This window comes from Heptranchias perlo, chromosome 12 (genome assembly GCF_035084215.1).
Source record: "Heptranchias perlo isolate sHepPer1 chromosome 12, sHepPer1.hap1, whole genome shotgun sequence".
Lineage (NCBI taxonomy): Eukaryota > Metazoa > Chordata > Chondrichthyes > Hexanchiformes > Hexanchidae > Heptranchias > Heptranchias perlo.
Window position 1 is genome coordinate 46,896,926 of NC_090336.1, and position 27,564 is coordinate 46,924,489.

Below are 27,564 nucleotides of genomic sequence, written 5' to 3' on the forward strand. Positions count from 1 at the left end.
AAAAGTACTTCATTGGCTGTAAAGCGCTTTGGGACAACTGGAGGTCATGAAAAGCACTATATAAATGCAAGTTCTTTCTTTAATTGATTTATGTTCACATTTTCTCGCCTTAAATCTATTTACAGAAAAATGTTAAATGCTTGTGAAGTCACCATTTACCGACAATAGTGCCAGCAACAGAAGCTTTGTTATGCCTACAATGCCCTGAGAATTTGATAACAGGCTGCCTTCTTTATTAATACAACTAGGCCACTTCAGAGGGCAGTTAAGAGTCAACCACATTGGTGGACTCATGTATAGCCCAGATCAGGTAAGCATGGTAGGTTTCCATCCCTAAAGGGCATTAGTGAACCAGTTGGGTTTATATGAAAATCTGATCACTTCATGACGACTTATTTTTTTATTGATACTAGCTTTTTATTCACAGAATTTTTTTTTTTTTTAACATGGTGGGATTTGAACTCACATTCTCTGGATTATTAGCACAGCCCTCTGAATTACTAGAGCACTACACTACCGTACATAGACATCTTTACAGATATCTCTGAAGCTGTCCATGTCTAAACGCCGTAACTATGCAAATCACCTCTGTAGTTAAGCCTGCGTCAAATATTTTTGTACAACAGGTATCAAATCTTTATTTGCATCCAGACTTTCATTATTACGACATTCTTATAAAATACAATATATTGCAATGACATAGTACTATATCATAAACTCTGGACTCTTAAAAAGGTTTTATACCGTGTACAAATGAAAACGGGTAATTTCTGCCTTTCTCCCAAAAATCCTCCTTCCTAATATAACCTCCCAGTTGTTATTATCCACTCTTCACAATCTTATGCCATTCAGAATTCTACAGTCCTGTTTCCCATTCACCCACCTCAAAATCCTACAATTGACAGGCTCATAAAGGGGAAGCTTGAGTCACCCATTAGCTACTCTTATGCACCCACAAATGTTTAATGGAAGATTGATATAGACTGTCAGAATTGTGGGAGCTCAGGCTCAAGTAAAATTAGCAAACTCAATATTATTTAATGCAAGAGCTATCCATAACTTTCATCCTTCTCAAGATTATAGAAAGCACTTTTGCATCTCTCCATCTTTAAAACAAATTACTGTTGCATACAACTACACAGAAAAATAACCTCCATTGCCCCAAGTACCACATGACTTTGTGAAAATGGCAATTATGGATGTCCCTCAATTGATGAATACTTTTTCTTTTGAGAAAAGCTTTCCAAATTTCTTAATTGAAGTGTTAGAATAGGCCATAGGAGTCTTTTTGACATCTCTGGAGTGTGATGAGTATAGACAGTGTTAGGTAGATTATAGAATAGGAAGTGTAATGGAGGTACCCCCATCTTCTCCCAAGATATCCAGCCGTCACCTGGGAGCAGATCGGGCTGCACAATGTTTTTAAAAACTTAGTTGAAAAAAAAATCAATGACCCAAAGAGTTGCGTTTCTTCTGAAAGGAGTCATCACCCTGGAATGTGTCAGGAGGAAAGCTATAGTTTGAATAATTTGGGATGGTCCCTAGAACCTGCAGAAATTTATGAGGATGATACCCAAAATTAAATTAACATTTTAATACTAGATTTTTAATGGACACTTTTCTGTAAGCTTCCTGAACATTGTGCTTGCATGGGCCACGAGGAAGCCTAGCCTTAGGCTTGGACTGGAGGGAGGTGATGGTGAGCAGAATTACACTGCCATGATAGCAATGAGGTGCACCAGGCTACTGGTGGGAAGTTGCTTCTGATGAGGGCTCACACTTTAGAAGAATCATTAAGGCTATTACAGATGTGATTTTTTAAAAAAGAGATTGCAACACAAAGTTGGACAAGAAGAGATCACTTTTTTCTGTGCACGTGTGGCAGAAAAGAGAATCAATAATGCTAAACATTACAATAGTGTTTGGGAAGTATACAACCCAAATTTTTGTTTAAAGAAAACCTGATAAAAAGAGAATGCTAGAACTATACAACAGGTTCATCATCATAGAAGCACAGAAGGTTATGGCATAGAAGGAGGTCATTCGGCCCATCGTGTCCATGCCGGTCAAAAAGAGCTATCCAACTTAATCCCACTTTCCAGCCCTTGGTCCGTAGCCCTGTAGGTTACGGCACTTCAAGTGCACATCAATGTACTTTCTAAATGAGTTGAGGGTTTCTGCCTCTACTACCCTTTCAGGCAGTGAGTTCCAGACCCCAAACACCCTCTGGGTGCAAAAGTTTCTCCTCAGCTCCCCTCTAATCCTTCTACCAATTATTTTAAATCTATGCCCCCTGGTCAAATGACCCCTCTGCTGAGGGAAATAGGTTATTCCTATCCACTCTATCTAGGCCACTCATAATTTTATATGCCTCAATTAAATCTCCCCTCAGCCTCCTTTGTTTCAAAGAAAACAACTCCAGCCGATCCAATCTTTTCTCATATCTAAAATTCTCCAGCCCTGGCAACATCCTTATAAATCTCCTCTGTACCCTCTCTAGTGCAATCACATCTTTCCTGTAATGTGGTGACCAGAACTGTACACAGAACTCAAGCTGTGGCCTAACCAATGTTTTATACATAACCTCCCTGCTCTTATATTCTATGCCTCGGCTAATAAAGGAAAGTATGCCTTCTTAACTACCTTATCTACCTGTCCTGCTACCTTCAGGGATCTGTGGACATGCACTCCAAGGTCCCTCTGTTCCTCTACACCTCTCGGTATCCTCCCATTTATTGTGTATTCCCTTACCTTATTTGCCCTCCCCAAATGCATCACCTCACACTTCTCCGGATTGAATTCCATTTGCCACTTTTCTGCCCACCTGGCCAGTCCAATGATATCTTCATTCAATCTACAGCTTTCCTCCTCACTATCAATCACGCGGTCAATTTTTTTTTTATCATCTGCAAACTTCTTGATCATACCCCCTACATTCAAGTCCAAATCATTAATATATACCACAAAAAACAAGGGTCCTAGTACTGAGCCCTGCGGAACCTCACTGGAATCAGCTTTCCAGTCACAAAAACACCTATCGACCATTACCCTTTGCTTCCTGCCACCGGGCCAATTTTGGATCCAACTTGCCACTTTCCCTTGGATCCCATGGCCTTTTACTTTTTGACCAGTCTGCCATGAGGGACCTTGTCAAAAGCCTTGCTAAAATCAATGTAGACTACATCAAATGTGTTACCCTCATTGACCCTCCTTGTTACCTCCTCAAAAAATTCAAATCAAGTTAGGCACGATCTTCCCTTAACAAATCCATGTTGACTGTCCATGATTAACCCGTGCCTTTCTAAATGACGATTAATGCTGTCTCTTAGAATTGATTCCAATAATTTGCCCACCACCGAGGTTAGACTGACTGGCCTATAATTACTCAGTCTATCCTTTTCTCCCTTTTTAAACAATGGTACAATATTAGCAGTCCTCCAATCCTCCTCCATTTGAAAAGAGAAATTCAGTTCAATGTTTGGATATAGACTCCATCACATTTTCTGCCTTTTTTCTCTTCATTCTTGAGTCGTGTTACTGTTAAATAATGATTTACTGTAGACGCAAGGTTAGGCTTGGGTCATAGATCTCTTTTACTACTTTTGTCAAAGTCTTGGGTTAATTTTGGAGTGCCCAGCTTGTTTTGGTTTGTGGAGGAGGAGGTTGGGAATACCATAACTGCAATTCTATTTCACTCTCTGTGTGCTAATACAGGCTACTGTACAAACCAGCAACTCGGGAACCAAAACAATCGCTGCACAGTTTACAATTAAATGCAAATAAAGAAAATCGTCAAAAACTCGTGAAATTTTGCATTATTTAACTGCACAGTAAATAATTTGAACAGCTTATAAACTAGTACATTTCATATCAAAGCACTGAATTCCATTTTTTTTTTAAAACACAGAAGCCCTTTTAGGCTATGGTAAACCACTGTAACTACTACTGCTTATCAGCTAGAGTACCACAAATTATTGGGATGTGCATATTTCAGTCTGTTTCATTACTCTAAATCTTCAATAACTTCCTGAGCTTAATTGGCTATAAATTACAAATCTTTGCAACAAAAAAAAGCTTGCATTACTAGCAGTAATTGAGAGTTTAAGTTAGAACAAAAAGGTCAGAGCTTACTGGCAGACCTTAAAACCAGGTGGTACTGATTTTCTTATCTGCACAACCACCAGCTCACTAACTTTCTTCTTCCGGAAAGAGATTTTTATTTTAAAAGGCATTGACTGTATTTTATACTTCATATATCATAGTGGAATTGAAATATTTAATCTAGGAAAGTGAATGTGGCTTTAACAGTATCAACTTTTTAAACTAGCAAAAGCACATAATTGAAAATACTTCCAGTGGCACAAACCTATATATAGGTATGGATTGCTATTCCTCTTTACATAATCAATAAAACACTTCCGTCCTTCAAAGAATGCAGAACAGATGCAACAGATGATTTCAACAAAATTGAAAGAGTTTGTGGAAAAGGGAAAGAGTACCTGGAGTGACTTAATTCCAAGTCCTTCCATTGCACAATTCTAGAGTTAAACAAAGTGTTCTAATGAGGAAGTCAGTGTCTTCGGTCCCACCATAAACTCCATTCCCTAGCCACAGATTCCATTCTCCTCCCTGGCCACTGTCTGAGGCTGTTCGCAACCTCGGCGTCCTATTTGATCCTCACTAGGCAATTCTCTACATTAAATTCCATCTGCCATGTGTCTGCCCATTTCACCTGTCTACGTCCCACTGAAGACTGCTATTATCCTCCTCATTATTTGCTACATTTTCGAGTAGATGATGCCACTTACCCTATTGCCCCTTTATCTGTATTTTCTAAAGTTAATTGCTGCCATATTCCATGATCATCAGTACAATTTTCAGCATGGCTGTTCCACTGGTAATTTTGTTGCCCAGGTATGTAACCCTGGAACTTTATTTGTGAACTTTTGGGTAATTCATCCGTATGCCATGGACATCTCAAACACCTTTTACAGAGTCTGACATAAACTCTTCTAAAAATACATGTGCCCTCCCCTGCCAGAGTTATGTTCATGGCTATGTAATTTTGAGTTTACTTTCAAATTTATTTACTCATGTAGTTGACGGATTGAATTTTCACAAGTCAATTGTCAGCATTTGAAGCTGATGGTCAATGTTTTCCGAGCCAGCACCATTTGCTGACCAAAATCACTTTTATTTTTTGTTTTTTTTAAACATAGGAACATGAAATAGGAGTAGGCCATTTAGCCCCTTGAGCCTGTTCCGCCATTCATTGATACCATGGCTAATCTGTGACCTAACTCCATATACCCACCTTAGCCACATATCCCTTAATATCGTTGGTTAAGAAAAATCTATCAATCTCAGATTTAAAATTAACAATTGAGCGAGCATCAACTGCCGTTTGCAGAAGAACTTTCCAAACTTCTAGCACCCTGTGTGTAGAAGTGTTTCCTAACTTCACTCCTGAAAGTCCTGGCTCTAATTTTTAGGCTATGTCCCCTAGTCCTAGACTCCCCAACCAGCGGAAATAGTTTCTCTTTACAACCCTAGTTTGTGTAATCTCTCCTCATAATTTAACCCTTGGAGTCCAGGTATCATTCTAGTAAATCTATGCTGCACTCCCTCCAAGGCCAATATATCTTTCCTAAGGTGCGGTGCCAAGAACTGAACACAGTACTCAAGATGTGGTCCAACCAGGACATTGCATAGCTGTAGCATAAAATTTACAGCACAGAAACAGGCCATTCGGCCTGACAGGTCTATCTCGGTGTTTATGCTCCATACGAGCCTCCTTCCACCTTACTTCATCTCACCCTATCCTTCTGTTCCTTTCTCCCTTATGTACTTATCTGGCTTCCCCTTAAATGCATCAATGATGCAGATAGATAGCTGCATACAGAGCTGGAAAATGGGTATGGTGGCATAGTGGTTACGTTACTGGACTATTAATCCAGAGACCTGGGCCAATAATCTGGAGACATGAGTTCAAATCCTACCACGGCAGCTAGGGAATTTAAATTCAGTTAATTAATATTTTTTAAAAATCTGGAATAAAAAGCTAGTATCAGTAATGGTGACCATGAAACTACCGGATTGTCGTAAAAACTCACTAATTCACTAATGTCCTTTAGGAAAGGAAACCTGCCGTCTTTACCCGGTCTGGCCTATACGTGACTCCAGGTTGATTCTTAACTACCCTCTGAAATGGCCTAGCAAGCCACTGAGTTGTGCAATCCCGCTACAAAAAGACAATCACTGTGGGAGTACATTCACCACACGGACTGCAGCGGTTCAAGGCGGCGGCTCACCACCACCTTCTCAAGGGCAATTAGGGATGAGCAATAAATGCTGGCCGTGCCAGCGATGCCCACATCCCATGAATGAATAAAAAAAAGATATAGCTATGGTTCCTCTCTTGTTTTGGCATAAGTAGAGAAGTTTAGTTTAAGCACAAGAGCCCTTTAAGGTTTTTTCTTGGTACATTTACAATCTCTCACATAACAGGTGCCCATTAGGTCTGCAACATTTAAGCATTATTCCAAAGATTTTGTGGCAATGTCCATCTCCAGCTAATTAACTTCCTTATCCGAAAGAGATATCTTTTCTCAGTTTCCCCGTGCTATTTCCATTTTTGTTCACCATTTTTCCCTTTACAGACTTGTGCAGACAGTGGTACCCATTTGCCATCCATGAATATCAGAATATTATTAAAACTGTGCATGGGCAAGTCATGCAGGTAACAGAAAAAAAAATAGCAACAATGTGCACATTTGTTAAATGTGAAAAATGGCAATTTTACACCAATTAATGTGCAAACAAGAGGGTAACTGGAGACCTTAGAGATGGAATAGATTGCTAGATAGCACCTTGATACAGGATACAGGAGAGATACAGTACTCATGCTTTGTGCCACAAAGAAGCCCACTGGTTTACAATGTCTAAATAATTCAAAATCAGTTTTGATTATGTGGAATTCCTAGTCAGGACATCAAAGTTTGGGGGGGAACCTTATATGTAATGTGACTCCTCCTCCCCGACATTTATTTCTATCCCTTCTAAATAGTTTATACTCTTCCAATGTTGTCTCCCATTTGTGCTCCTACTCCTAGAATCATAGAAAATTTACGGGACAGGAGGCGGCTATTCGGTCCATCGTGTCCGTGCCAGCTGAGAAACGAGCCACCCAGCCTCATCCCACTTTCCCACATTTGGTCCATAGCCCTGCAGGTCACGGCTCTTCAGGTGCACGTGCAGGTATTTTTTTTAAATGAGTTGAGGGTTTCTGCTTCTACCACCCTCTCAGGCAGTGAGTTCCAGACCCCCATCACCCTGTGGGTGAAAAAATCTTTCCTCATTTCCACTCTAATCCTTCTACCAATCACTTTAAATCTACGCCCCATGGTTAGTGACCCCCTCAGCCTCCTCTGTTCCAAGGAAAACAACCCCAGCCTATCCAATCTGTCATCATAGCTAAAATTCTCCAGTCCTGGCAACATCCTCGGAAATCTCCTCTGCACCTTCTCTAGTGCAATTATATCCTTCCTGTAATGTGGTGATCAGAACTGTGCGCAGTACGCAAGCTGTGGCCAAACTAGTGTTTTATGCAGTTCTAGCATAACCTCCCTGCTTTTATATTCTATGCCTCGGCTAATAAAGAAAAGCATTACATATGCCTTCTTAACCACCTTATCGACCCGTCCTGCTACCTTCAGGGATCTGTGGACATGCACTCCAAGGTCCCTCACTTCCTCTACGCCTTTCAGTATCCTCCCATTTATTGCGTATTCCCTTGCCTTGTTTGCTCTCCCCAAATGCATTACCTCACCCTTCTCTGGATTGAACTTCATTTGCCACTTTTCTGCCCATCCGACCAGTCCACTGATATCAAAAATTTCTAGATGCACACTGTGAAAACTGCCCTTTTGGGTATTTCAATGTTTCCCTGCAATACAAGTAATGAATACATTGGGTAAACCTGCAGCTTAATGTGCAACAACTTCACGTCCCACTACACTCTCAGCATAACCAGTTGGAAATGTCTTCATGACATAAGTAAGGCAATTAGGTTCTCACAGAAAATGGGTCTGTGATTCTGAAACACTGGTGAAACTCCTGGCATCCCTTGTAATTTAACAGAATTTAAGTTATTTTGTCATCATAAAGCAGTGGCCCTGGTCACAGGCCTACATTTAGGGCAGTTTGAGTTGCTGGTTGTAATTTGAATTGTCAATTTTTTTTGGAGCTGTTTGTCAGTCTTTTAAAAGTTTTCTAGGTCGACATGTATGGACTTTTCCCCTCTATTATCATAGATTTCTCAAGGCTTTTTACTCTCTCCCACTCTTCTTATCCTCTATCAATGACCTCCCTCACTCACCATCCAACCCTATCCAGTCTTTTGCTAATGATTCTACTCAACTGCCTTCAGATTGCTTGCTCTTAGTGCTCACAACTTTAAGTCCCCTCTCATTGGATGGATCACTACAGCCTGATCGCCTCCACACCCTTCAATGAGTATAAAAATCTTGATTCTTTAATTCTTCAAAGATGGTCTTTCACAACTCTAACCAACAGTAGTACCTCTTATCTTTGATGGCTCCACTCTTAGTCCTGCATCATTCATCCACATTTTTACTCCTGTATCACTTCTATCCTCCACTGGAACTCCCAATCTCCTCCACTACTAAAGCTCCCTTCAAGTAGTTTTCTCTTTCATGCCAAACACTTTTATGCTAAGCAACTCCTGATTCTATAAAGCCCAATAATGCTCCCATTTCTGTGGCGGGGTGGGGATTTCTAGCACCTTTTCTCTAAAATCCCACTACGTTGAACTTATTATGATCTCATACTCATTATTTCCCTGGATCTCAAAACTGTGGAATTTTCTCTTGTACAATCTTTTAAGTTTTTCAACCCTAAGCTTTGATGTACCTCATCCTGTTTACTCTTTTCGGCCTTGGTGGTATCCTGAATTAAGTCAATGGCCCTTAACCTTAATTTCTTAACAAAAAAAAAACACAAGACATTCATTTCGTGCCTGCAGCTTCTCACGTGGCAAGTTTCTGATCTGATCCAATCCAAGCTATGGGAAAATGGATATGGTGGATACAAGTGCTTCAACAACAACATTGCATTTATATAGCATCTTTGACATAGAAAAATGTCCCAAGGCGCTGCACAGAGGTGTAATCAGACCAAGGAGATATTAGATGGGATGACCAAATGCTTGGTCAAAGAGGTGGATTTTAAGGAGGCCTTTGGAGGAAGACAAGGAGGTCGAGAGGCAGAGTGGTTTATGGATGGATTTCCAGTTGCTTGGAAAGCAGAAGTGCTCACTCCGAGAAGGTTTGAAAATCTGTAATCTTTAGGAATTAAAAATACAAACTATGCCCACTGGCTGAACTTCTTCCATGCAGTTTATAGAATCTGACTCTTCGATTTTATTACTGCCCCAAAACTACTTTCTCTCCCAAAATAACCATATCTATTCATAGCACTATACTGAATTGACATCTTACCTTCAGGTGGACTCTTATTCTGATTGTTCCACACAACTAGCAACTTGGAAAGGCTGGGCACCTTAGAAATTTCAGTGATCACTCGGAATAGACTCTCGACACGGTCGTAGGTGAGAACAACAGCAGTGAAGCCTTGCGACCGAGGTGGAATGAGTGGGAGGAAGAGAGGATTGTTCACACTCACCACTTTCTGAATTTAAAAAAAAGTACAAAGATATAAAAGTCTCATCAGTAACAGAACAGTTTAATATAAATTAAATTTTGATTGACATTACCTTACTTGGGGTGGCCCAAAGCTACTTTTCAAAATCCCACAAAACTTCAATCATTTAACATACCTCACATGCGTGCACACTATCTTAGCTGTACATACACCAGAAATAAAACAAGAACATCGATGGAACAGCATACTTAAGGCAATTCGCAAGCCATTTCAACAAATTTTAGTGAAATCCTCTGAATCCAACTTCTTGCCAAAAAGATTACTTTTCATATAAGCCGAATCCTCTTAAAACATGGTTTATATAGTGCACTTAATCAGATAACAATTAAGTCAAAGGTATGCAATCAGTTTTGGTCAATCAGCAAACATTTTGTTCCAATGCAAAAATCAAGATAAACATGTATATTGGTATTGGACTACAAATAGTTTTTTGTTTTTCTCTATTTTAATAATGTGAGCAGTTTGACTACAAATTTTAGCCCTATTTCCAGCCCATCAGAGATCTCATTTTCCAGTTATCCCAGACAAATCAGGTACAATCTAATTTATACTCTATCAGAATGTTCAGGAGCTTGAAATTTTCAAATATAATGTAAAAAAAAGTTGTCCACTTTTTTGCTGAATGTGCAATTTTTGTAAATAATTTCAAGTCTTTGTTTTGTTCATGTGTTCTTATTTGGGAACTACCATAACGAGAATTATGTTTTTTTCTGACTACACAGCAAAGGAAAATAATTCAAAGAAATCTACAGAAAGGTTAATGCCAAGTTAGTTTTGAAGCTGCCAATCTCAGGCTAACAAAAAGCATTACACAACCAATGGGGACAATGCAAAGGGTAAATAGATTATTGCACTAAAAGCACCAGTATGTTCTATTCATATATAATTCACCCTTCTTCCACTAGAAAAATGCATTGCTTGCAAAATAAAAATGTTTCCCCCATTTGAATTTTATAAAAATGCTTGTTCCAGACATTTAAACCTCAAAGTCTGGTAAATACCAGAATATGAAGCCAGCAGTTTTGGCACCGATTCACAATATCCAGAACACTCCTCATGTGACATGAAGAAGGCAAGAGAACAGAGAGACACTGACTGCTGACATGGTTTTTATTTAAATGTAAGAAATAGCAAATTAAACATTACCGTATGTTTACTTTAAAAAAAGAACTATTTTGGCAGTTTGAACAAGAGGCTTTTTTCAAAAAAAAGATGCATTTCCAGCCTTGGCAAACAAAAGAATCCATGGATATTCATAAAATAAAAATTCTCCCCGCTCCCCCCAAACAAAATGTTTCAGGACAAATCAGTATACGTCAGCTGTAAGTAATTGCAGTCTAAAAACTTAAAAAGATTACAAGTCCAAGTCAATTCAAAGATGTGCAATAATGTCCGACATAAATGCTGAAAGTGATTCAGGAAGTAGCTGAGTCAGCTTCTGAAAGTGAAAAGGCCCACCTGAAATGTTAACATTTTTCTCTTTCAGATGCTCTGTGGTGTTTGCAGATTTTTCTGTTTTCATTACTAAAAGTTACAAATCTGAACTGCTAAAAGGAGCAATTCAGGTTCTTGAAATGTTTAAAAACTGCATCAGTTGAATTGGGTTAGAGCCTAACCCTAAGTCACAAATGCTTTGGAGGTGCAGTCTGTGGTGTGACGTCTGCCTGTTTTTTTCTTTTATTGGGACTGGTGGACTCGCTGCGTTTTGCCAACATTTTCTATTTTTATTTCAGACCTCCTGCATTTGCAGTTTTTTCTTCTCTTTCTCCAATTTTCCCCATGTTCTTGTCATTTTGTTTTTGTGGGCCTCTCCCATGTTTTTTCACTTTGGTAAGCATTTGCAAGTTGTTTTGTTCTTTCAGATCTTTTTCAATTGCCTCACTGATAACCTTTAGTATTATCTAGTAGTTTTCTATTAAGCAATTAATCAACCCATTAATTCAGTCTATGTGATTGAAGTATCTGTTTCTCTTTTCTCCAACCTTACCAAAATGATTGTAATTCTTTTAATTTTCAGTTCTGATAAAGTGTATAAACTTAAAAGGTTTACTCGTTTTACCTCTTTATAGATGCTGACTGACCTGTGTATTTTCAGCACTTTTGGTTTTTATTTCTTCACCTGTAAAATTATGCTGTATTTTTGAAAGTATCTACTACAATTAGAATAAATAAACCTTAAAGTTTATATCTGTATCTTGTCATACAATCTAATCATTGATGCAAAAACAGAGAAACATTGCCGTTATCATTTCTCTAACTTAAATTTGAAGTATTAAATGGCAATATAATTTCTTTAGTTCAGCACTTATAGAATTTCTAGCCTAAATTAAATACTGTATTTTTTTTTAAAGTCTAGCTAAACAATCAAATAATAAGAATAATGTAAAAACGGCAATAACTACCGAACACTTACAACCAACAACCATTGAAATAATCCCATTTCATATCAAATGCAAAAAAAATGGATTCTTCATGTCTACAGCTGTGCATAGGGATGACTGTTAACACTGGTTACTTCAGCACTTACATTTACAAGTCAACATTACTATAGCCCATTTATTCAACATTCCAGATTAAAAAGAGACACAAAATTACTGAGGTATCGTGGGTGGACTACTCTTTGAGGTGTAACTTGGAATTGCTGTATTTCTGCCGAGAGTTTATGCTCCATCCTAAATTCCAACAGGCTCCTCCTCTTACACCTTGCAGAGACTTTGGGGGTGTCTGAGAGCTGGTATAGGTCCCATACTATGCCTCAAGGAGGTCCCAACATTGCAAGCAAGAAAGGTAACCTTTTAAATAACATCCCTTTGCTCGGTTAGTAATGTGCGCTTTTTTCTTGGGCCTTTCCCAGGCCTCTGTGTTTCCCTGTTGGAGCGGCAGGGCGCAACTCCAACTACCACCTGCTTATCAAGGCAAGAAGCTGTCTTATGCTTCTACAGGCACAGACTGCCTGTCCTGACTATAGAAATACCCCCTTCCTGTGATTTGGGGCAGGATTAACGTCCCGAGTAAGCAGCAAGAGGTCCTGCTTTATCACAATTCTAGCGGCACAATAAGGACCCAACTATTTCAACCGCAAACTATATTCAAGTCTCAAAGGATCAACTTGAAATAACAATCCAAAACTTCAGAAAGAGATCAATGACATATTTGAAAGAATTGAAAAAACTACTTGATCACTTCTCATCAGTACGGCTGATTTATATAGCATTTCAAACAAGAATGTGGTTTTATAGAATAAATGCATTATAGTGAGGTAAACATTGAAAAGATGTGTTGGTTAGGGTCATGTCAGTGTTGTGAAGGGGCGGACTATCTGACTGTCGAGACTCAAACATTTCCTCTCCAAAGTCCTCGTTACCTCCAAGATATGTGCCCATCTCTCTATTTGAATTCCTCCAATCAGTTTCCAACCCTCCCACAGCACCAAAATGGCCCTAACCAAAGTCATAAATGGCATTCTCTGAGACTGTGACCGTAGTCTATTATCCCTCCTCATCTTTGATGCAATCGACCACACCGTCTACCTTCGACACCTCCTCTGCTGCCGAGCTCGTTGGGCCTGCCCTCGCTTGGTTCCTGATTGTAGCACAGTAGAAGGAGGTGGCACTAGCTGTCAGTGCCACCTCCCTCACACCCTTCAACAACAGCGCAGGATTGCAAAATATTTAATGACCTAATGAGGGTGAGTAAGCCCATTCTGACTACCTGCTCCTGCCTGGAAGCATATATTTTTTTTTATTCGTTCACGGGATGTGGGCGTCGCTGGCAAGGCCGGCATTTATTGCCCATCCCTAATTGCCCGAGAAGGTGGTGGTGAGCCGCCTTCTTGAACCGCTGCAGTCCGTGTGGTGACGGTTCTCCCACAATGCTGTTAGGAAGGGAGTTCCAGGATTTTGACCCAGCGACAATGAAGGAACGGCGATATATTTCCAAGTCGGGATGGTGTGTGACTTGGAGGGGAACGTGCAGGTGGTGTTGTTCCCATGCGCCTGCTGCCCTTGTCCTTCTAGGTGGTAGAGGTCGCGGGTTTGGGAGGTGCTGTCGAAGAAGCCTTGGCGAGTTGCTGCAGTGCATCCTGTGGATGGTGCACACTGCAGCCACAGTGCGCCGGTGGTGAAGGGAGTGAATGTTTAGGGTGGTGGATGGGGTGCCAATCAAGCGGGCTGCTTTATCTTGGATGGTGTCGAGCTTCTTGAGTGTTGTTGGAGCTGCACTCATCCAGGCAAGTGGAGAGTATTCCATCACACTCCTGACTTGTGCCTTGTAGATGGTGGAAAGGCTTTGGGGAGTCAGGAGGTGAGTCACTCACCGCAGAATACCCAGCCTCTGACCTGCTCTCGTAGCCACAGTATTTATATGGCTGGTCCAGTTAAGTTTCTGGTCAATGGTGACCCCCAGGATGTTGATGGTGGGGGATTCGGCGATGGTAATGCCGTTGAATGTCAAGGGGAGGTGGTTAGACTCTCTCTTGTTGGAGATTGTCATTGCCTGGCACTTATCTGGCGCGAATGTTACTTGCCACTTATGAGCCCAAGCCTGGATGTTGTCCAGGTCTTGCTGCATGCAGGCTCGGACTGCTTCATTATCTGAGGGGTTGCGAATGGAACTAAACACTGTGCAGTCATCAGCGAACATCCCCATTTCTGACCTTATGATGGAGGGAAGGTCATTGATGAAGCAGCTGAAGATGGTTGGGCCAAGGACACTGCCCTGAGGAACTCCTGCAGTAATGCCCTGGGGCTGAGATGACTGGCCTCCAACAACCAGTATCATCTTCCTTTGTGCTAGGTATGACTCCAGCCACTGGAGAGTTTTCCCCCTGATTCCCACTGACTTCAATTTTACTAGGGCTCCTTGGTGCCACACTCGGTCAAATGCTGCCTTGATGTCAAGGGCAGTCACTCTCACCTCACCTCTGGAATTCAGCTCTTTTGTCCATGTTTGGACCAAGGCTGTAATGAGGTCTGGAGCCGAGTGGTCCTGGCGGAACCCAAACTGAGCATCGGTGAGCAGGTTATTGGTGAGTAAGTGCCGCTTGATAGCATTGTCGACGACACCTTCCATCACTTTGCTGATGACTGAGAGTAGACTGATGGGGCGGTAATTGGCCGGATTGGATTTGGATGTGCCCTTGTTTGTCTCATCATTAGCACTGAGCTACTGATCACTTCAAACCTCAGACTATATTCAGTGCCTCCCCAGGAAGCTAGCACCTTGAAAGCCCATTTTGCAACTCATGCCCATTGTCTCACTAACCCCTCTGCATGCTTTCAGGTTAAAGCATGGTTTGAAATCTTATTCTTCCTGTCAGTATTATACACATCAGCTGTCTGAAAGCTTACTGATCTTTCACATTGACTGACTTTTCCTTTCAGAAGACTGCTTCTTACACTACGACGGAAAGGCAGTGACCCGGGGTGGGGATTGGGGGGGGGGGGGAGGAGGGAATTTATGAGAAGCTTATATTAGGCCTTCGACCCCCACAAGCAGCAGGCCGTGGAAATTCTGGGGAGACCAGTTATGGAGGGTGTCAGAGATAGAGAAGTGACGTGGCCTGGGTCTGCTGAAGGCTAAGGCTAATCTCCTTGTTCTGCAGCAGTCATTCTAGGCCAGAAGCAACCCCCCCAACAACAGTCCCACCAGCAACTTCAGGATGACTCCTCTTCTGCAAGTGCATTCAAACTAACTTTCCATACACAAATCATTCTAATCCCTACCTCCTGTAATCCTTCCCTAGGTGCGCCTCAATCCTAGGAGGCTACGGAAAGGGAGGAAGAGAAAGACCAGCCAGATCCATTGCCATTCTTGCCTGCTAGCACTATACTGACACCTCTATCATGCACCATTACTTCTAAGCATCAGCCCAGAAAAAAGCACCAGGGGACTTTTGCCAGTTCAAACCAAGGAGCAGCACAGGATGACTCAGAGTATGAGGTGTCAGGAGGAAGGAAGCGAGGAGGAGGAGGAGGGAGGCGAGGAAGAGGAAGGAGGAGGAGACTATGGTTGTTGACTGGAGGGTCATGCGACAACCACACCCCTAGCTAAGGAGCCAGTGGATTCTCACCAGCTACAAAGTACAGGAGTGTCCCAAGAGGAAAATGTTGATTTTCTGCTTGTACATCAGGGCACTTTGTGGGTTGTGGAGGTTGGCGGCAAGAGAATAAGTTGCAGGAAAACCCTCTTGTTCATTGCCACAAATCTTTCTGCAATGAAAGGCCTCAGAATTAGCATCCACCACATACAGCATTCTAACAATGGTGAATGGCTATTTAATACAGGCGGCCCTTATATCAGATGTTGAAAATGGTGATGCCACATTGCCAGAAATGGATAATTTGAATATTAGTAGTCAGGCAATGATGGCACTGCCGGTGGAAACATGCAGAAATGCACCCACACTCACTTCCATCCCTACCTGTCCAATGTCCACCTGAACTCTCATTGAACAACACAGGAAAGCCTAGGACAATATGCGCAAAGGAGAGCACTTTCAATATAAGGTACATCTCCCCAATTCAGATAATATCCAAAAGTCTTTTCTCTGGTAGATTCCCTCCCTGTGTAATTCTGCCATTTCAGATCTCCATGCTAAGGGATCTAGTCAGCTGACATGAGCTCCAGGATAGTGAGTGGAGGCTTCATGGGAAATCTCACATACAAAGGCAGGGAGTTGATCTGCAGAATATGCAGTGCTCATGGATTGTCCCTCTGCTGACATTGGCCGTGCACTTCCCTGAAATAAAGTTTCCACACAATGGGTTACAAATCACATTTATCTGTTCATTGCAAGTACTTGTCCCTATTCTTACCTTCTCCTTTAATGTTTAAAATAAATTGTAAGTATTTCAGTTATCAAGACTACAACCTTTTTTCTCCCTTTTCTCCTTGCTTGACAGTTGTGGCTCTAACTTTAGTACAGTTCTAACCCTTCAGTATTTTACCCAAGGCCCCTATCATATATAAGCTTAGGTAATGAATGCATGACATCTGTGCCCAATGCTGTCCAGCAGGTAATGACCCCCACTAATATACCGGCTGAGATTAGTGCACTCAATTGGGGTTTGAATTTGGAGCTTTCTTGGACTTTATGGTTCAGTACCTCACTGGGCAGTGAATTTACCCACTGAGCTATTGGGGACCTCTCTTGATTCTGTTTAAGGAAATTTAATGTGGTTTAAAAAAATTATAAATTTGTTACTAATTTAAAGGAACATTCTAATAAATGTACATGGTGGTGGCATAAATATAATCCTAATGAGTTCTTTTGTGATCTATAACTTACGTGTCAATTAAATTATGAATGCAGATCTACCCATTCCTATACATCTACTTAAGACAGAATTCTGATACACCATCTGGCCTGGCAACATGAAACCTGGCCTGGCCTACCTCAACTGATACTGTGTATTAAATGTAAGTGGTTTTAAAGCCTGGAGGTTTTCAAATGAGTGGCTTAACTGATGTGAATTAGATTCAGTGTAGCTAGCATGCCATGACAATGTTACATTGAGCAGCCGTTCATTTTTTGCTGAACATCATTTGATGAATTTTACAGCTAGAAACTAAAGTCTTATTATTTAAAAATCACAACATCCCAAAATGGAAAAAAATGAAAAATATAGTGGATCCCACTGCATAAAAAATGTTTTGCTACTAAAAAAATGGCTTGGATAAATACAAAAACGGCAGTATTGAAAACAGTGTGCGCAGTGTCAATTCAATGGATGTTCTTAAGTTTTTCAAAGGATTATTGTTCAATCTACAGATATGAAAAAATGTAAAACAATATTGCTTCCCAAAAGTCAAACATTTCAGGATCAAAGAAAGGACCATATTGTTAGAAACATAGATTGGCACTTTTACTCATGTTGCGTGAACAATATTTTAAGTCTCCGGAAGCTGGCATTTCTCAGTTTCATGCTGTCCATAAATCCAAAGTAAATAACTATGATGTTATAGTGCTGACTTGCGCTATATGAGATACTTTTTCCTTTGCTTAAAACGTTACAGACATGCACGACAAGCAACACAGTCAGAAAGAACTGGCTTTATTGAACTGATCAGATTACAACTTAAGAGACATGCTGCGTTGGACAGACAGTGGAACAATAAAGGCTGCTTGTTAACACACCAGCATCTATACAACCCATCGTTCAGTAAAACCAAAGGGAGCCTTTTAAGATGCACAAATGTTTGTCAGAAAGGGAGTGGACACATTTACAATCATAGATTCCTGCATCTTTGGCCTGTGCAAGACTGTGGAGACAAGCACATCACTCTGTCTATGATGTCTTTTAAATTACATCCAACCACAATGTGGTTTCAATTACAGCTTTTGGATAAAAACACTTGATTTATTCAATGCTTCAGTCCAATTACCCTAGATGTGTTTCCAGTGAATACTTTGAGAAAGTATTCCAAGTTGCTTCTCATCCTGTAGTGGTCAAAAGGCCAAAACCAGCCTCTAGAAGTGTTAACTCTTTAGGTTCTTTCCTCAGCTATGCTGTCCAAGTGTTTCTGCATTCTAAACTTCTTTTGTCTACAGTAATAAAAAGTGCTTGAACTTGATTGGTCATGCATGCTGGTGCGGGAACTCCGTACAAGGATGAATAAAGATTGTATGCAGTGAGATATTAAGATGGAAAAGGGCCACTAGGTGGAGTAGCAGAGAAGTACAGCTTTCTACCTTGGACAGAAGAGAAATGATAAACTAACAGCAACAATTCTGCTTCTCTCAGAGGCAGATCACAGAGCAGCACTGGGTGTGGAACTGGAAATATCCACAGTTCAGACTGCGAAGATGAAGTAGCAACAGACATCTGACAAGAATGGGAAAATTGCAATAAACACCACTGAAGTTCCTTATAAAGTATTGTAATTTTTTTTAGTGTTGTAGTGTTTTTTGCTGAACGGGTATGGTGCAATGTCATTCACCACGCCATAAAAGGTCACCATGGGAATCAGGGACACTGAGCAGTAATAGCAGAAACGGAAAGGAGTTACCTCACTAATCGACTCAACCTGAAATATCATTGTATACCCATCTTTGATTCAAAAAAAATAATACAAGGAAAGCTTTGGATGTTCTTCATTTTCCAATTGTGAACTTAACTCTTACTGGACAGTTTAGTTTGTTTTAAAAAAAACAATCTTGCTTCTGTTGCAGCTTCCTATGGTTTAAGTGAAATGTGCATTTTTAGAAGTACAATTATGAGATGCTGCCAGGCACAGATCATGATTTCCACTGTTCTGCAATTCACATTCCATTGAAACATTAACTCCCTATGGATGAAAGAATTTAGTAGTGCTCAGGTTTGAGTGAAAGTAATTTTCATATGATCTGTATTCTTCAATGTAGTTATGTGCTTTTTGATCTCATATACACTCAATAAAATTAATTCCATTGTATTATGACTTGTTCAAAATGTTGATCAGCTAAAAAAAAGTACAACTTTCACAAGGCTTTGTCATATTACCACACTTACGATCGTCAATAGGGCTATTTTTGAATCAGTATTTGCAACTTTAACTGTTAAAATAAATGAAGCGAACAAGCAAACATTCAAAACAAAACATACTGAGCCTTGATCATTTTGTTGCCGTGGGAATGTAGTACTGAATCACTACAGCTATGATACAACACTGCATTTTAAACTATTGTTATTTTAGGCTAGTAAAATATTTATTGCATACTGTGCATGGGAATTGAAACTACAGCAAAACAAAGAGAATAAACAAAGGAAATAAAAAGTCAGGTGAACATCTCGGTTAGTTGCCTGATTAGCAGATGACTTGTTTTCCCTCAAAATAACGCTTCAAATGTGCTGCCGACAACCACCAAGACATTATGATTGTTACTTCAATTTTTGAGAAACAAAAATTCAGAATTGAGAACCAATGATAAATCTCACCAACTGAGCAATTCTGCAGCTGGATAATACAGAAAATAAAGGTATGGTGCATTTTCTCTGCGTGATTGAATGAGCCACTTTTAACTACCAATCATCATATCATTAAAACAAGTAGTGGTGAACTACTGTCTGAGCTTTAATAGGTGAACCTGATTTTAATTAACCTACAGAGCTCAAGCAGGACAAACAATGACTAACAGATAAACAGATATGCTAGGAAAATAGAAGTTCAGTAAACATTTTGTGAGGAGAGAGAAGAGATGCAGCTTCCAGAAGAATAAATATACAAAGGGGAGGGATGTCAAATACAGCTGGCCTTCCAGAGTTTGGGCACCATACACTTACCACAGCAGTTGGATCATTCCAATCCTCGTAAGATCTGGCAGCATATGGATAGATTCGATCATTGATTATTTGCAGGGCAGCAAGTGCAATTGCTTTCATTGACTTAAAATAAGCTTCCCAGAACCACCTTGCCTGAAATAAAATTAAAACAGGATGAAATATTTTTCCAACTTTTCAAGTTTGTTCCTATTTTAAAACAATTATTCATTGTAATTATTTTGAATTGATTTGATCCCAATAAGTCTTTTGCATATAGACACAAAGAAAGGGTGTGGAGTGTAGAAAGACAATAATCCTTGGCACTTTTTGGCACTACCTTGACAATAGAAAGAATGTATTTTTTGTAGGCCAGTACGGCACCAATCCCCAGTGACTAAAATATTATATGCTTAGATTAAGATTTTATTAGGATAATTATTTGTTAATATAGAATAATGGAAGTAAATGTGAACCATGCCATAGATAATTAGATGAGGATGGCCATTCGGCACATCTTAGTTCATCCATCCAGAAAGACCCTACATTCCCTCCATTAAATGATTCCAGGGTTTTCATCTCCACTGCTCTATCTGGAAATGCATTCAATGTGTTGATCAGTCTTGGTATGAGGAATTTCATTATATCAGTATGAATTTATTTCCCCCTGACCTACTCTTGCAATTCGAAGTAATATTTTTGGATTTACTCTTTTGATTTCCACAACTATCTTGCATACCTCTAGATCGCCACCTGTCAGGAGCCTCCTTTCAACTAAAAAGCCCAAGTTTCTTCAGTCTTTCCTGATAATTCAGACCTTTGAACAAAGGATCGTCTCCAAGATCCTTTGTGTCCAGTGCTTGAATGTCACCTCTGCTAGTTAGCAACCAGAATTGGACAAAATACACAAGGTGTGGTGGTTTGACCACAGCTTACTCACAAACTCCTCGGATTTATATTTTGCTGTTTTAGCTATGTAGTTCTACATTCTATTGGCTTTGTTCATTACTGATTTGCACTAGTTGGACATGTTAAGCATCAAGTCTGCCAAGACTGCTTATGCTATGTCAATACCATTCATGGGCTATTTGTCACTTATTTTTTCTGCCTATGCGTAGTACTTTATACATGCCTGCATTAAAATTAATCAGCCATTTTTTGCCCTCAACTGCAAATTTAACTATTTTGCCTAGATTTTCTGAATGCATGTCATTGATATAAACAGTAGTGGTCCCAACCCTTCAGCCAATCTCTTACCCATTCCCAGGGCTTGCCCTGAATCTCCACAGCTTTAAACTTAAATACTAGGCTTTCAGGCAGAAGTTTAATTTTTTTTTTAAAAACTTCAGCGATCCAGCCTAGCACTGGACCTCCAATTGGGCCCCACATCTGCCGGTCAGCACACTGATACGCCTACTTTCACTCTGCTGGGGATGTGGAAACTCCCAGCCTTGGAGTCCCCTTCCCTAGCCATGTCCCCTCTGACACCAGTGTTCTTGTTTCAGGCACAGTTTCCACCCCAACCCAAACAAGGTTTTATGCAAATTGACAGGGAAGGCGGGGACTCAGTGTATATAGATCCCTGCTTAATTCCCAGCCTTTCTGCCAGATTTAGATCAGGAGTGTGCCAGAAGGGCTGCAGATTCTAGAGCCTGGTACCCAAACTAAAAGACAAATGAATGACAAACAGATTAAGATGCTGCAATTGCTTTGATTACTACAATCAGATTCCAAAGCAAGTTCTTTCTCATCATTTAGATGAGTTGTCCAGGCTTTTGTCTTTGTGGGCCGCACAGTAGACTACCATGGAGCCTCAACGGGGCCAAGAATAAAGTTTAAGTCCTTTTAATTTGCAGATATTTCAAGTAGCTTGTGCTAATGGATTCTTGTGTTCAGATTTAGGACTGGGCACCAATGAGGCAACAGTGTTAAAATAAAAACATCCTTTCCAAATCTCCAAGCCCACAAAATTCAAACAGGATGAACCAACAATTAAGGATTAAAAGTCCAAACAGGACCGAGTTGCCTGGACTCTGAGGGCTGAATTGATGGGGCTTGAGGGCCGTATGTGGCCCCAGGTCCACAAGGTGGGTACTCTTGATACAGATGATCTCGATAAAATTATTGACCCCCCAAAGTATTACTAATGGTTCAGTAAATGACAGAAAATAAAGAGTTAATGAAAACTTTATCTGACTTTTATCCCTTCCTAATAAGTGCAGTTAACTGATACTCAATGTTTTACGATGTGGAGATGCCGGTGATGGACTGAGGTTGACAATTGTAAAGAATCTTACAACACCAGGTTATAGTCCAACAATTTTATTTGAAAATCACAAGCTTTCGGAGATTATCTCCTTCGTCAGGTGAGCTCACCTGACGAAGGAGATAATCTCCGAAAGCTTGTGAAACTCAATGTTTTACAACTGTCATGGCTAAGATATATGGGCAAGTCAAACAGCTATTGCCTTTCTCTGTTGCAATACTGACTCAGTGGTCAGGTCCAGGGATCTTCTGATGACACAAAGGACACTAGACCTAGGACTCCCAATAGCTAGCTGCATGTTGGCATTTCCTCACTTTGGCTATCTCAAAATCAATAAGGATCGAATCACAAGAACCACTAATGTCATAGAAACAGGCTTAGGAGGGACTGATTTTAATCTTCACTTTTACCAAATGAATAAGACAAACAGAACTACATCTGTACTTATATCAGTTCTGATGAAGGGTATACCAGAAATGTCGTTAAGACATTGTCCTTTCTCTTTGAACATGCTGACTAATCTTCTGTATATTTCCAGCATTTTCCATTTTTGTGTGTTTATAACATACTCTGGTCGTAAGAAATAGGAACATAAGAAATAGGAGCAGGAGTAGGCCAAATGGCCCATCGAGCTTGCTCCGCCTATTCAGAATTTCAACACCAAATCTCAAATTAAATATTCTATAAATTAAAATATTGAAATTTCTAACATGCAAGCAAAAATCACCCCAATCACGCTGCAATATTGTGCATATCTTCGTTCCACTGCACAATGCAGTCTTTGCCTCAGAACATGGAACTGAAACCTACAGACAGCTACTGCAAACAAACATTGCTGGTTGCCATTATATTGCTTTTGCCAGTTAGTAGTTTTGCTGCAGACATAGGAAGATATTTCGGCAAATTTCAGACCCACTACAGTTCTAAAGATGCAGTATAACCAGCATGACTGAGCACTCTTTAGAGAAAATCCTACATTTGGAGTAGAATGTGGGAAAACTCTTGTTAGTACAAATTTCTGTTTAAAAAAAACATTAAAACAATGTAACCGTTGCAGCTTAAAAGCTATTGTAGTTATTTTACCAAACCAAATTCCATAAATCCTTACTTTCTACTATACCTCATACATAGAGGAAAAACAGAATGCAAAAAAAATGGCATTTATACTTAAAAATCGGGTTTCCTGGGTGTCTGCAGGAGCCTAAACACCTTTCCACTGACAACTGTTATGCTCTCAGGCCAAAGTGACAGTGACATTTAGTGTGATCCTTCAGCAGTGTTGGCATGACAAGAAAGCTTCACATTCGAAGAGAAACAAAAATTTTATTTTGTTGCTTGCATCTGATAAATACATCCCTTTATAGTAATTTAACAGGTAGAGGGCACACCATATATACCAGTAAATAAACGCAAAATACTGCAGTTCCTGCAACTTTTTATCACCAGAAAATGTAGGAAATGCAAAGCATGCCCTTTGGCAATTGAAGAGAGAACAGACAAGTTAACGTTTTGGATAAAGAACCTTCATTAATAGGATCTCTATCTGAGACATCAGCTACCTTTTATCTCTTCAGATATTAAACAGCCTTTGTGTTTTCAGTGCTTTGCATTTTTATTCCAGACGAGTAAATTACCTGTTGTAGTGCCCAGTCAGTTGACGAATACAAGTTTTATTTTAATTTACAAGATTGCGATATAGTTAGGAGAGATGTCAGAAGTTCGCTTCACAGAGCCATCTAATGGCCAGAGCTTGTAATAACATTGTGACATTTGACACAACAAAATTGAATGGCTAATTTCAAAATTTCCCTTGTAACTGGCTATATCAACAGGAAAACACAATCAAAAATCATGACAACGGGAAGACAGGAAATATGTCTTTATAGATTATCTAAGCTGATGGAAGCTTGGACGGATGGGGCCTCAATTTAATGTCTCATCCAAAAGATGGCACCTCTGACTTGAGTGCTGCACTGAAGTGTCAGTCTGCATTATGCGGTTTAGATTCAGAGGCAAGAGTGCTACCACTGAGCCAAGGCTGTCAGCCAGAAGATATTATCCTTTACTCCAATTCTAGTTGGGCTCCAATTATGCAGATGAACTACTTTATTAACAGACATTTGAAAAAGATGGTGCAAGACTATTATATTTCAGAACTCAACCCCCTACACAATGGTGTCTTAACATCCATCTCTTGGGAGGCAAATTTAGAGTGAGTGTACAAATTATGATCCAGGATTTTGAAATAATCAATATTGCCAAAATATTTTCTTTGATGTTGCCAAATGTGCCGTGGGAGACAAAAGGCATTTCCCCAGGAGCAAATTTCTTATCCAAACTTTGCATAATGCTAAAAACTGGGTAGACAGTATAAACACATCAAGGAAAGAAAGCTGCATAAATCCCCATTGTTGGCTCAGCCCGGCTATTGTTGGAAATCTGTCTGATATAAATGAGATACTCTTTTGACCTATGCAGCTGAGAGATTATTTTTACAAGACAATCTTTTTATGAACTGGGGATTACTAATGCATCAATTTAAACAATCTGTGGCCAACTATATTCTTGGCTCCAAGATAGATCATCTGGGACTTTTCAGGACGAAAAGAAATACATGAGGAATTTATACATGCTTCATAAATCATTATGTAACTTTGTTCATGCTGACCTTACAGAGATTGAAGGTTTTCATACATATTTGAACTGGACATCTAAAGTTGTCAAAATTCTCCAAAACAGAAAACACTGAGAACAAACAGGCTTTTTAAAATAAAACATTCTCTGTATAAATCTCTCCAATAACAATAAAAATGAACTTCAGGTGAACATAGATTTGGTCTTGGCTATGATTGTCTCCCATGCTTGAGCAGTCGAGTGCCACTTACTGGGCAGTTTCGCATACAAAGACTGCGCAATTGAGTGAAATACCAGATCATCAGGGAATCATGGGGCTGAAATTCCACTGGAGGTGCAGTGACGACAAGCACATTTACCCCATACATTCTGCATTGCTCCTATGGCAAGGGGATCTGATCGGACAAAAATAGACACTGAGCCAATGAAGGAGATATTAGGAGGGGTGACTAAAAGCCTAGTCAAAGAGTTGGATTTTCAGGAGGGTCTTAAAGGAGACAAGGGAGGTGGAAAGGCAGAGAAATTTAGTGTAGGACATAGACAGCTGAATTCACAGCCAGCAATAGTTGGGGAGGTGGGGGGGGGGGGGGGGGGGAGGGCAGAAGGTGGAAAAAAGGGATTTGTGGGATGCTCAAGAGGCCAGATTTGGAGGAACACAGACTTGTTGGAGGGTTGTAGAGCTGGAGAAGGTTATAGGGAGATAGAGAGGGGTGGGGCCACAGGGGTGATCGGTGAGTGGGACTTAGCAGCAGAGTTTTGGATGAGCTGCTTTATGTAGGTTGGAAGATGGGAGGCCAGCCACGAGAGCATTGGAACAACCGAGTTTGGAGCTAACAAAATCATGAATGAGGATTTCAGCAGCAGATAAGCTGAGGCAAGGGCAGAGACAGGTGATGTTATGGATGTCGAAGTAAGCGTTCTTTGTGATGGAGAGGATGTGGGTTGGAAACTCAGCTGAGAGTCAAATAGGATGCCAGAGGTGCAAACAGTCTAGTTTAGCCTGAGACAGCAGCCAGGGAGAGAGGTGGAATCGGTGTTGAGGGAATGGAATTCACATATGCCAAAACGTCGCTTGATGGAGCCAGAATGGCCACACTAGCTCCATCAATGAGGCCTTGAACTTTGGGGAATCCAACCACTTTGAAAAAGTGAAGAGCCCTCTTCTGATGTTCTTCATCTTTAGGAAAAGTGATGAAGTTATTGGCCCTGTCAAATAATACCTCATTCACCTGCTGGATGGAGCGGAGCATACTGGCTGCTCTTGCATATGTTACCTGTGACAGCCTGAAAGGAACCAGTGGTGTACATATTAAGGCAGCTGAGAGTTTCACTGTGAGTTACCACCTCCAAGAAAAGAGGGATAAGTGAAACAAATTCATTACGACAAGCTGCAGAGAAGCTGAACAGCACAGTGGATGAAGCACAGAACCTGTGCGTATTGATGACCTGGGTTTAAATCCAACCCAAAGTAATACGCTGGAAGTCTGAAGGTGCTATCCTCCATTTTATTTTTCTGTTTGTTGATACACAGAACACAACAGAAACCCAAAACTAACATGAATTTTAAAACTGTATCAATAGCCTTGAACAAGTGACTTTCCTACAGCATTAGTGCTTATGGCTCGCAATGTGCTAATTTGGAAGTCAAATTAATAGAGGAAACGTTTAGTATTAATACAGATGCAAGGAGGAGCTATGCACAAAACCGTAAGCAATTCTGGTCATGTGGATCAATTTAAGTCACTACAAGTTTTCAGAACAGCAGCTTTTCCTCTCTCCCCCATCCCCTTTAACGTGAAAACCGCAATTGTGCTACTATACAACAGTCTATGAATTAAAGAGAGTCAATGCAATAAACATCCTGTTAAGTGGTAGAAATATTATCCTAGGCATTACTGAACTTATTTAAAGACTTGATAAGCCTGATGCCCAAGTTTGCATTAAGCATTACTTGCAAGCACACTAAAGAAAGAGCTTTCTAATGTTCCAGTGAAGAATTTTCATAATTACAACACTGGCATCATCCAGCAACTTTCATAATTAGTTATGTAAACTGACCATTTTAATTAATTCTCGGGTAGATAAATCTGTAAAACCTACATAATCATTTATGATACTAATCTCATTCAATTAAAGAACCTGAATGGATTTGGAAAGTCAAACGTTTTCTTTTTAATTGGACAGAAAAAAAACTTAGGTCCACCTCACTGGCGCCACAACATTATGGACTTTTACAGCCAGTCAGGATGCATTTCCTTCTGGACACTATTTCAAAGTTTAACAAGGACCCAAGGGTTCAGCATATGGTCATTACAACTGGAAATTGCTGATAAGGTAACATATGTTTCAATGCTGTAACTGCGTACAAGCAACTTGGAGGTATTTTTGGTTTTGTATTTTTTTATATATATGAAACAGCAAGTACCCTAAATTCTTATATCCTTAAAAGCAGCATACAATAGTTTGATGTAACCCTGTAAAGACATACTTAAACTTGAAATAAACCCTTAAGTCCTAGGTGAGTCTTAACTTCCTCGAGCTCAACGCTGGAAAGACCGAAGCCTCTATCTTTGGCTTCCGCCACTCTCTCAGGCTGAAAGATCATTTGCAATTTTGGTATCCTGTTTGACCCTGAACTGAGCTTTGAACTCCACTCTACTTACTTTTGCCTCCACTACACTGCCT

At 40.2% G+C, this 27,564-nt stretch overlaps 1 protein-coding gene across 4 annotated transcripts in view; it reads right to left on the reverse strand.

Moving 5' to 3' along the window:
• Nucleotides 1-27,564, reverse strand: part of ext2 (exostosin glycosyltransferase 2) — a 132,031-nt gene that overhangs the window by 43,442 nt on the left and 61,025 nt on the right. For all 4 annotated transcript variants that reach the window (XM_067994067.1, XM_067994068.1, XM_067994069.1 and 1 more), the window contains 2 exons: nt 20,004-20,135; nt 9,519-9,708 (listed from right to left, as the gene is read on the reverse strand). In XM_067994067.1, coding sequence (XP_067850168.1) covers nt 9,519-9,708; nt 20,004-20,135 — 322 coding nt within the window. The remainder of the gene's footprint in view (nt 1-9,518; nt 9,709-20,003; nt 20,136-27,564) is intronic.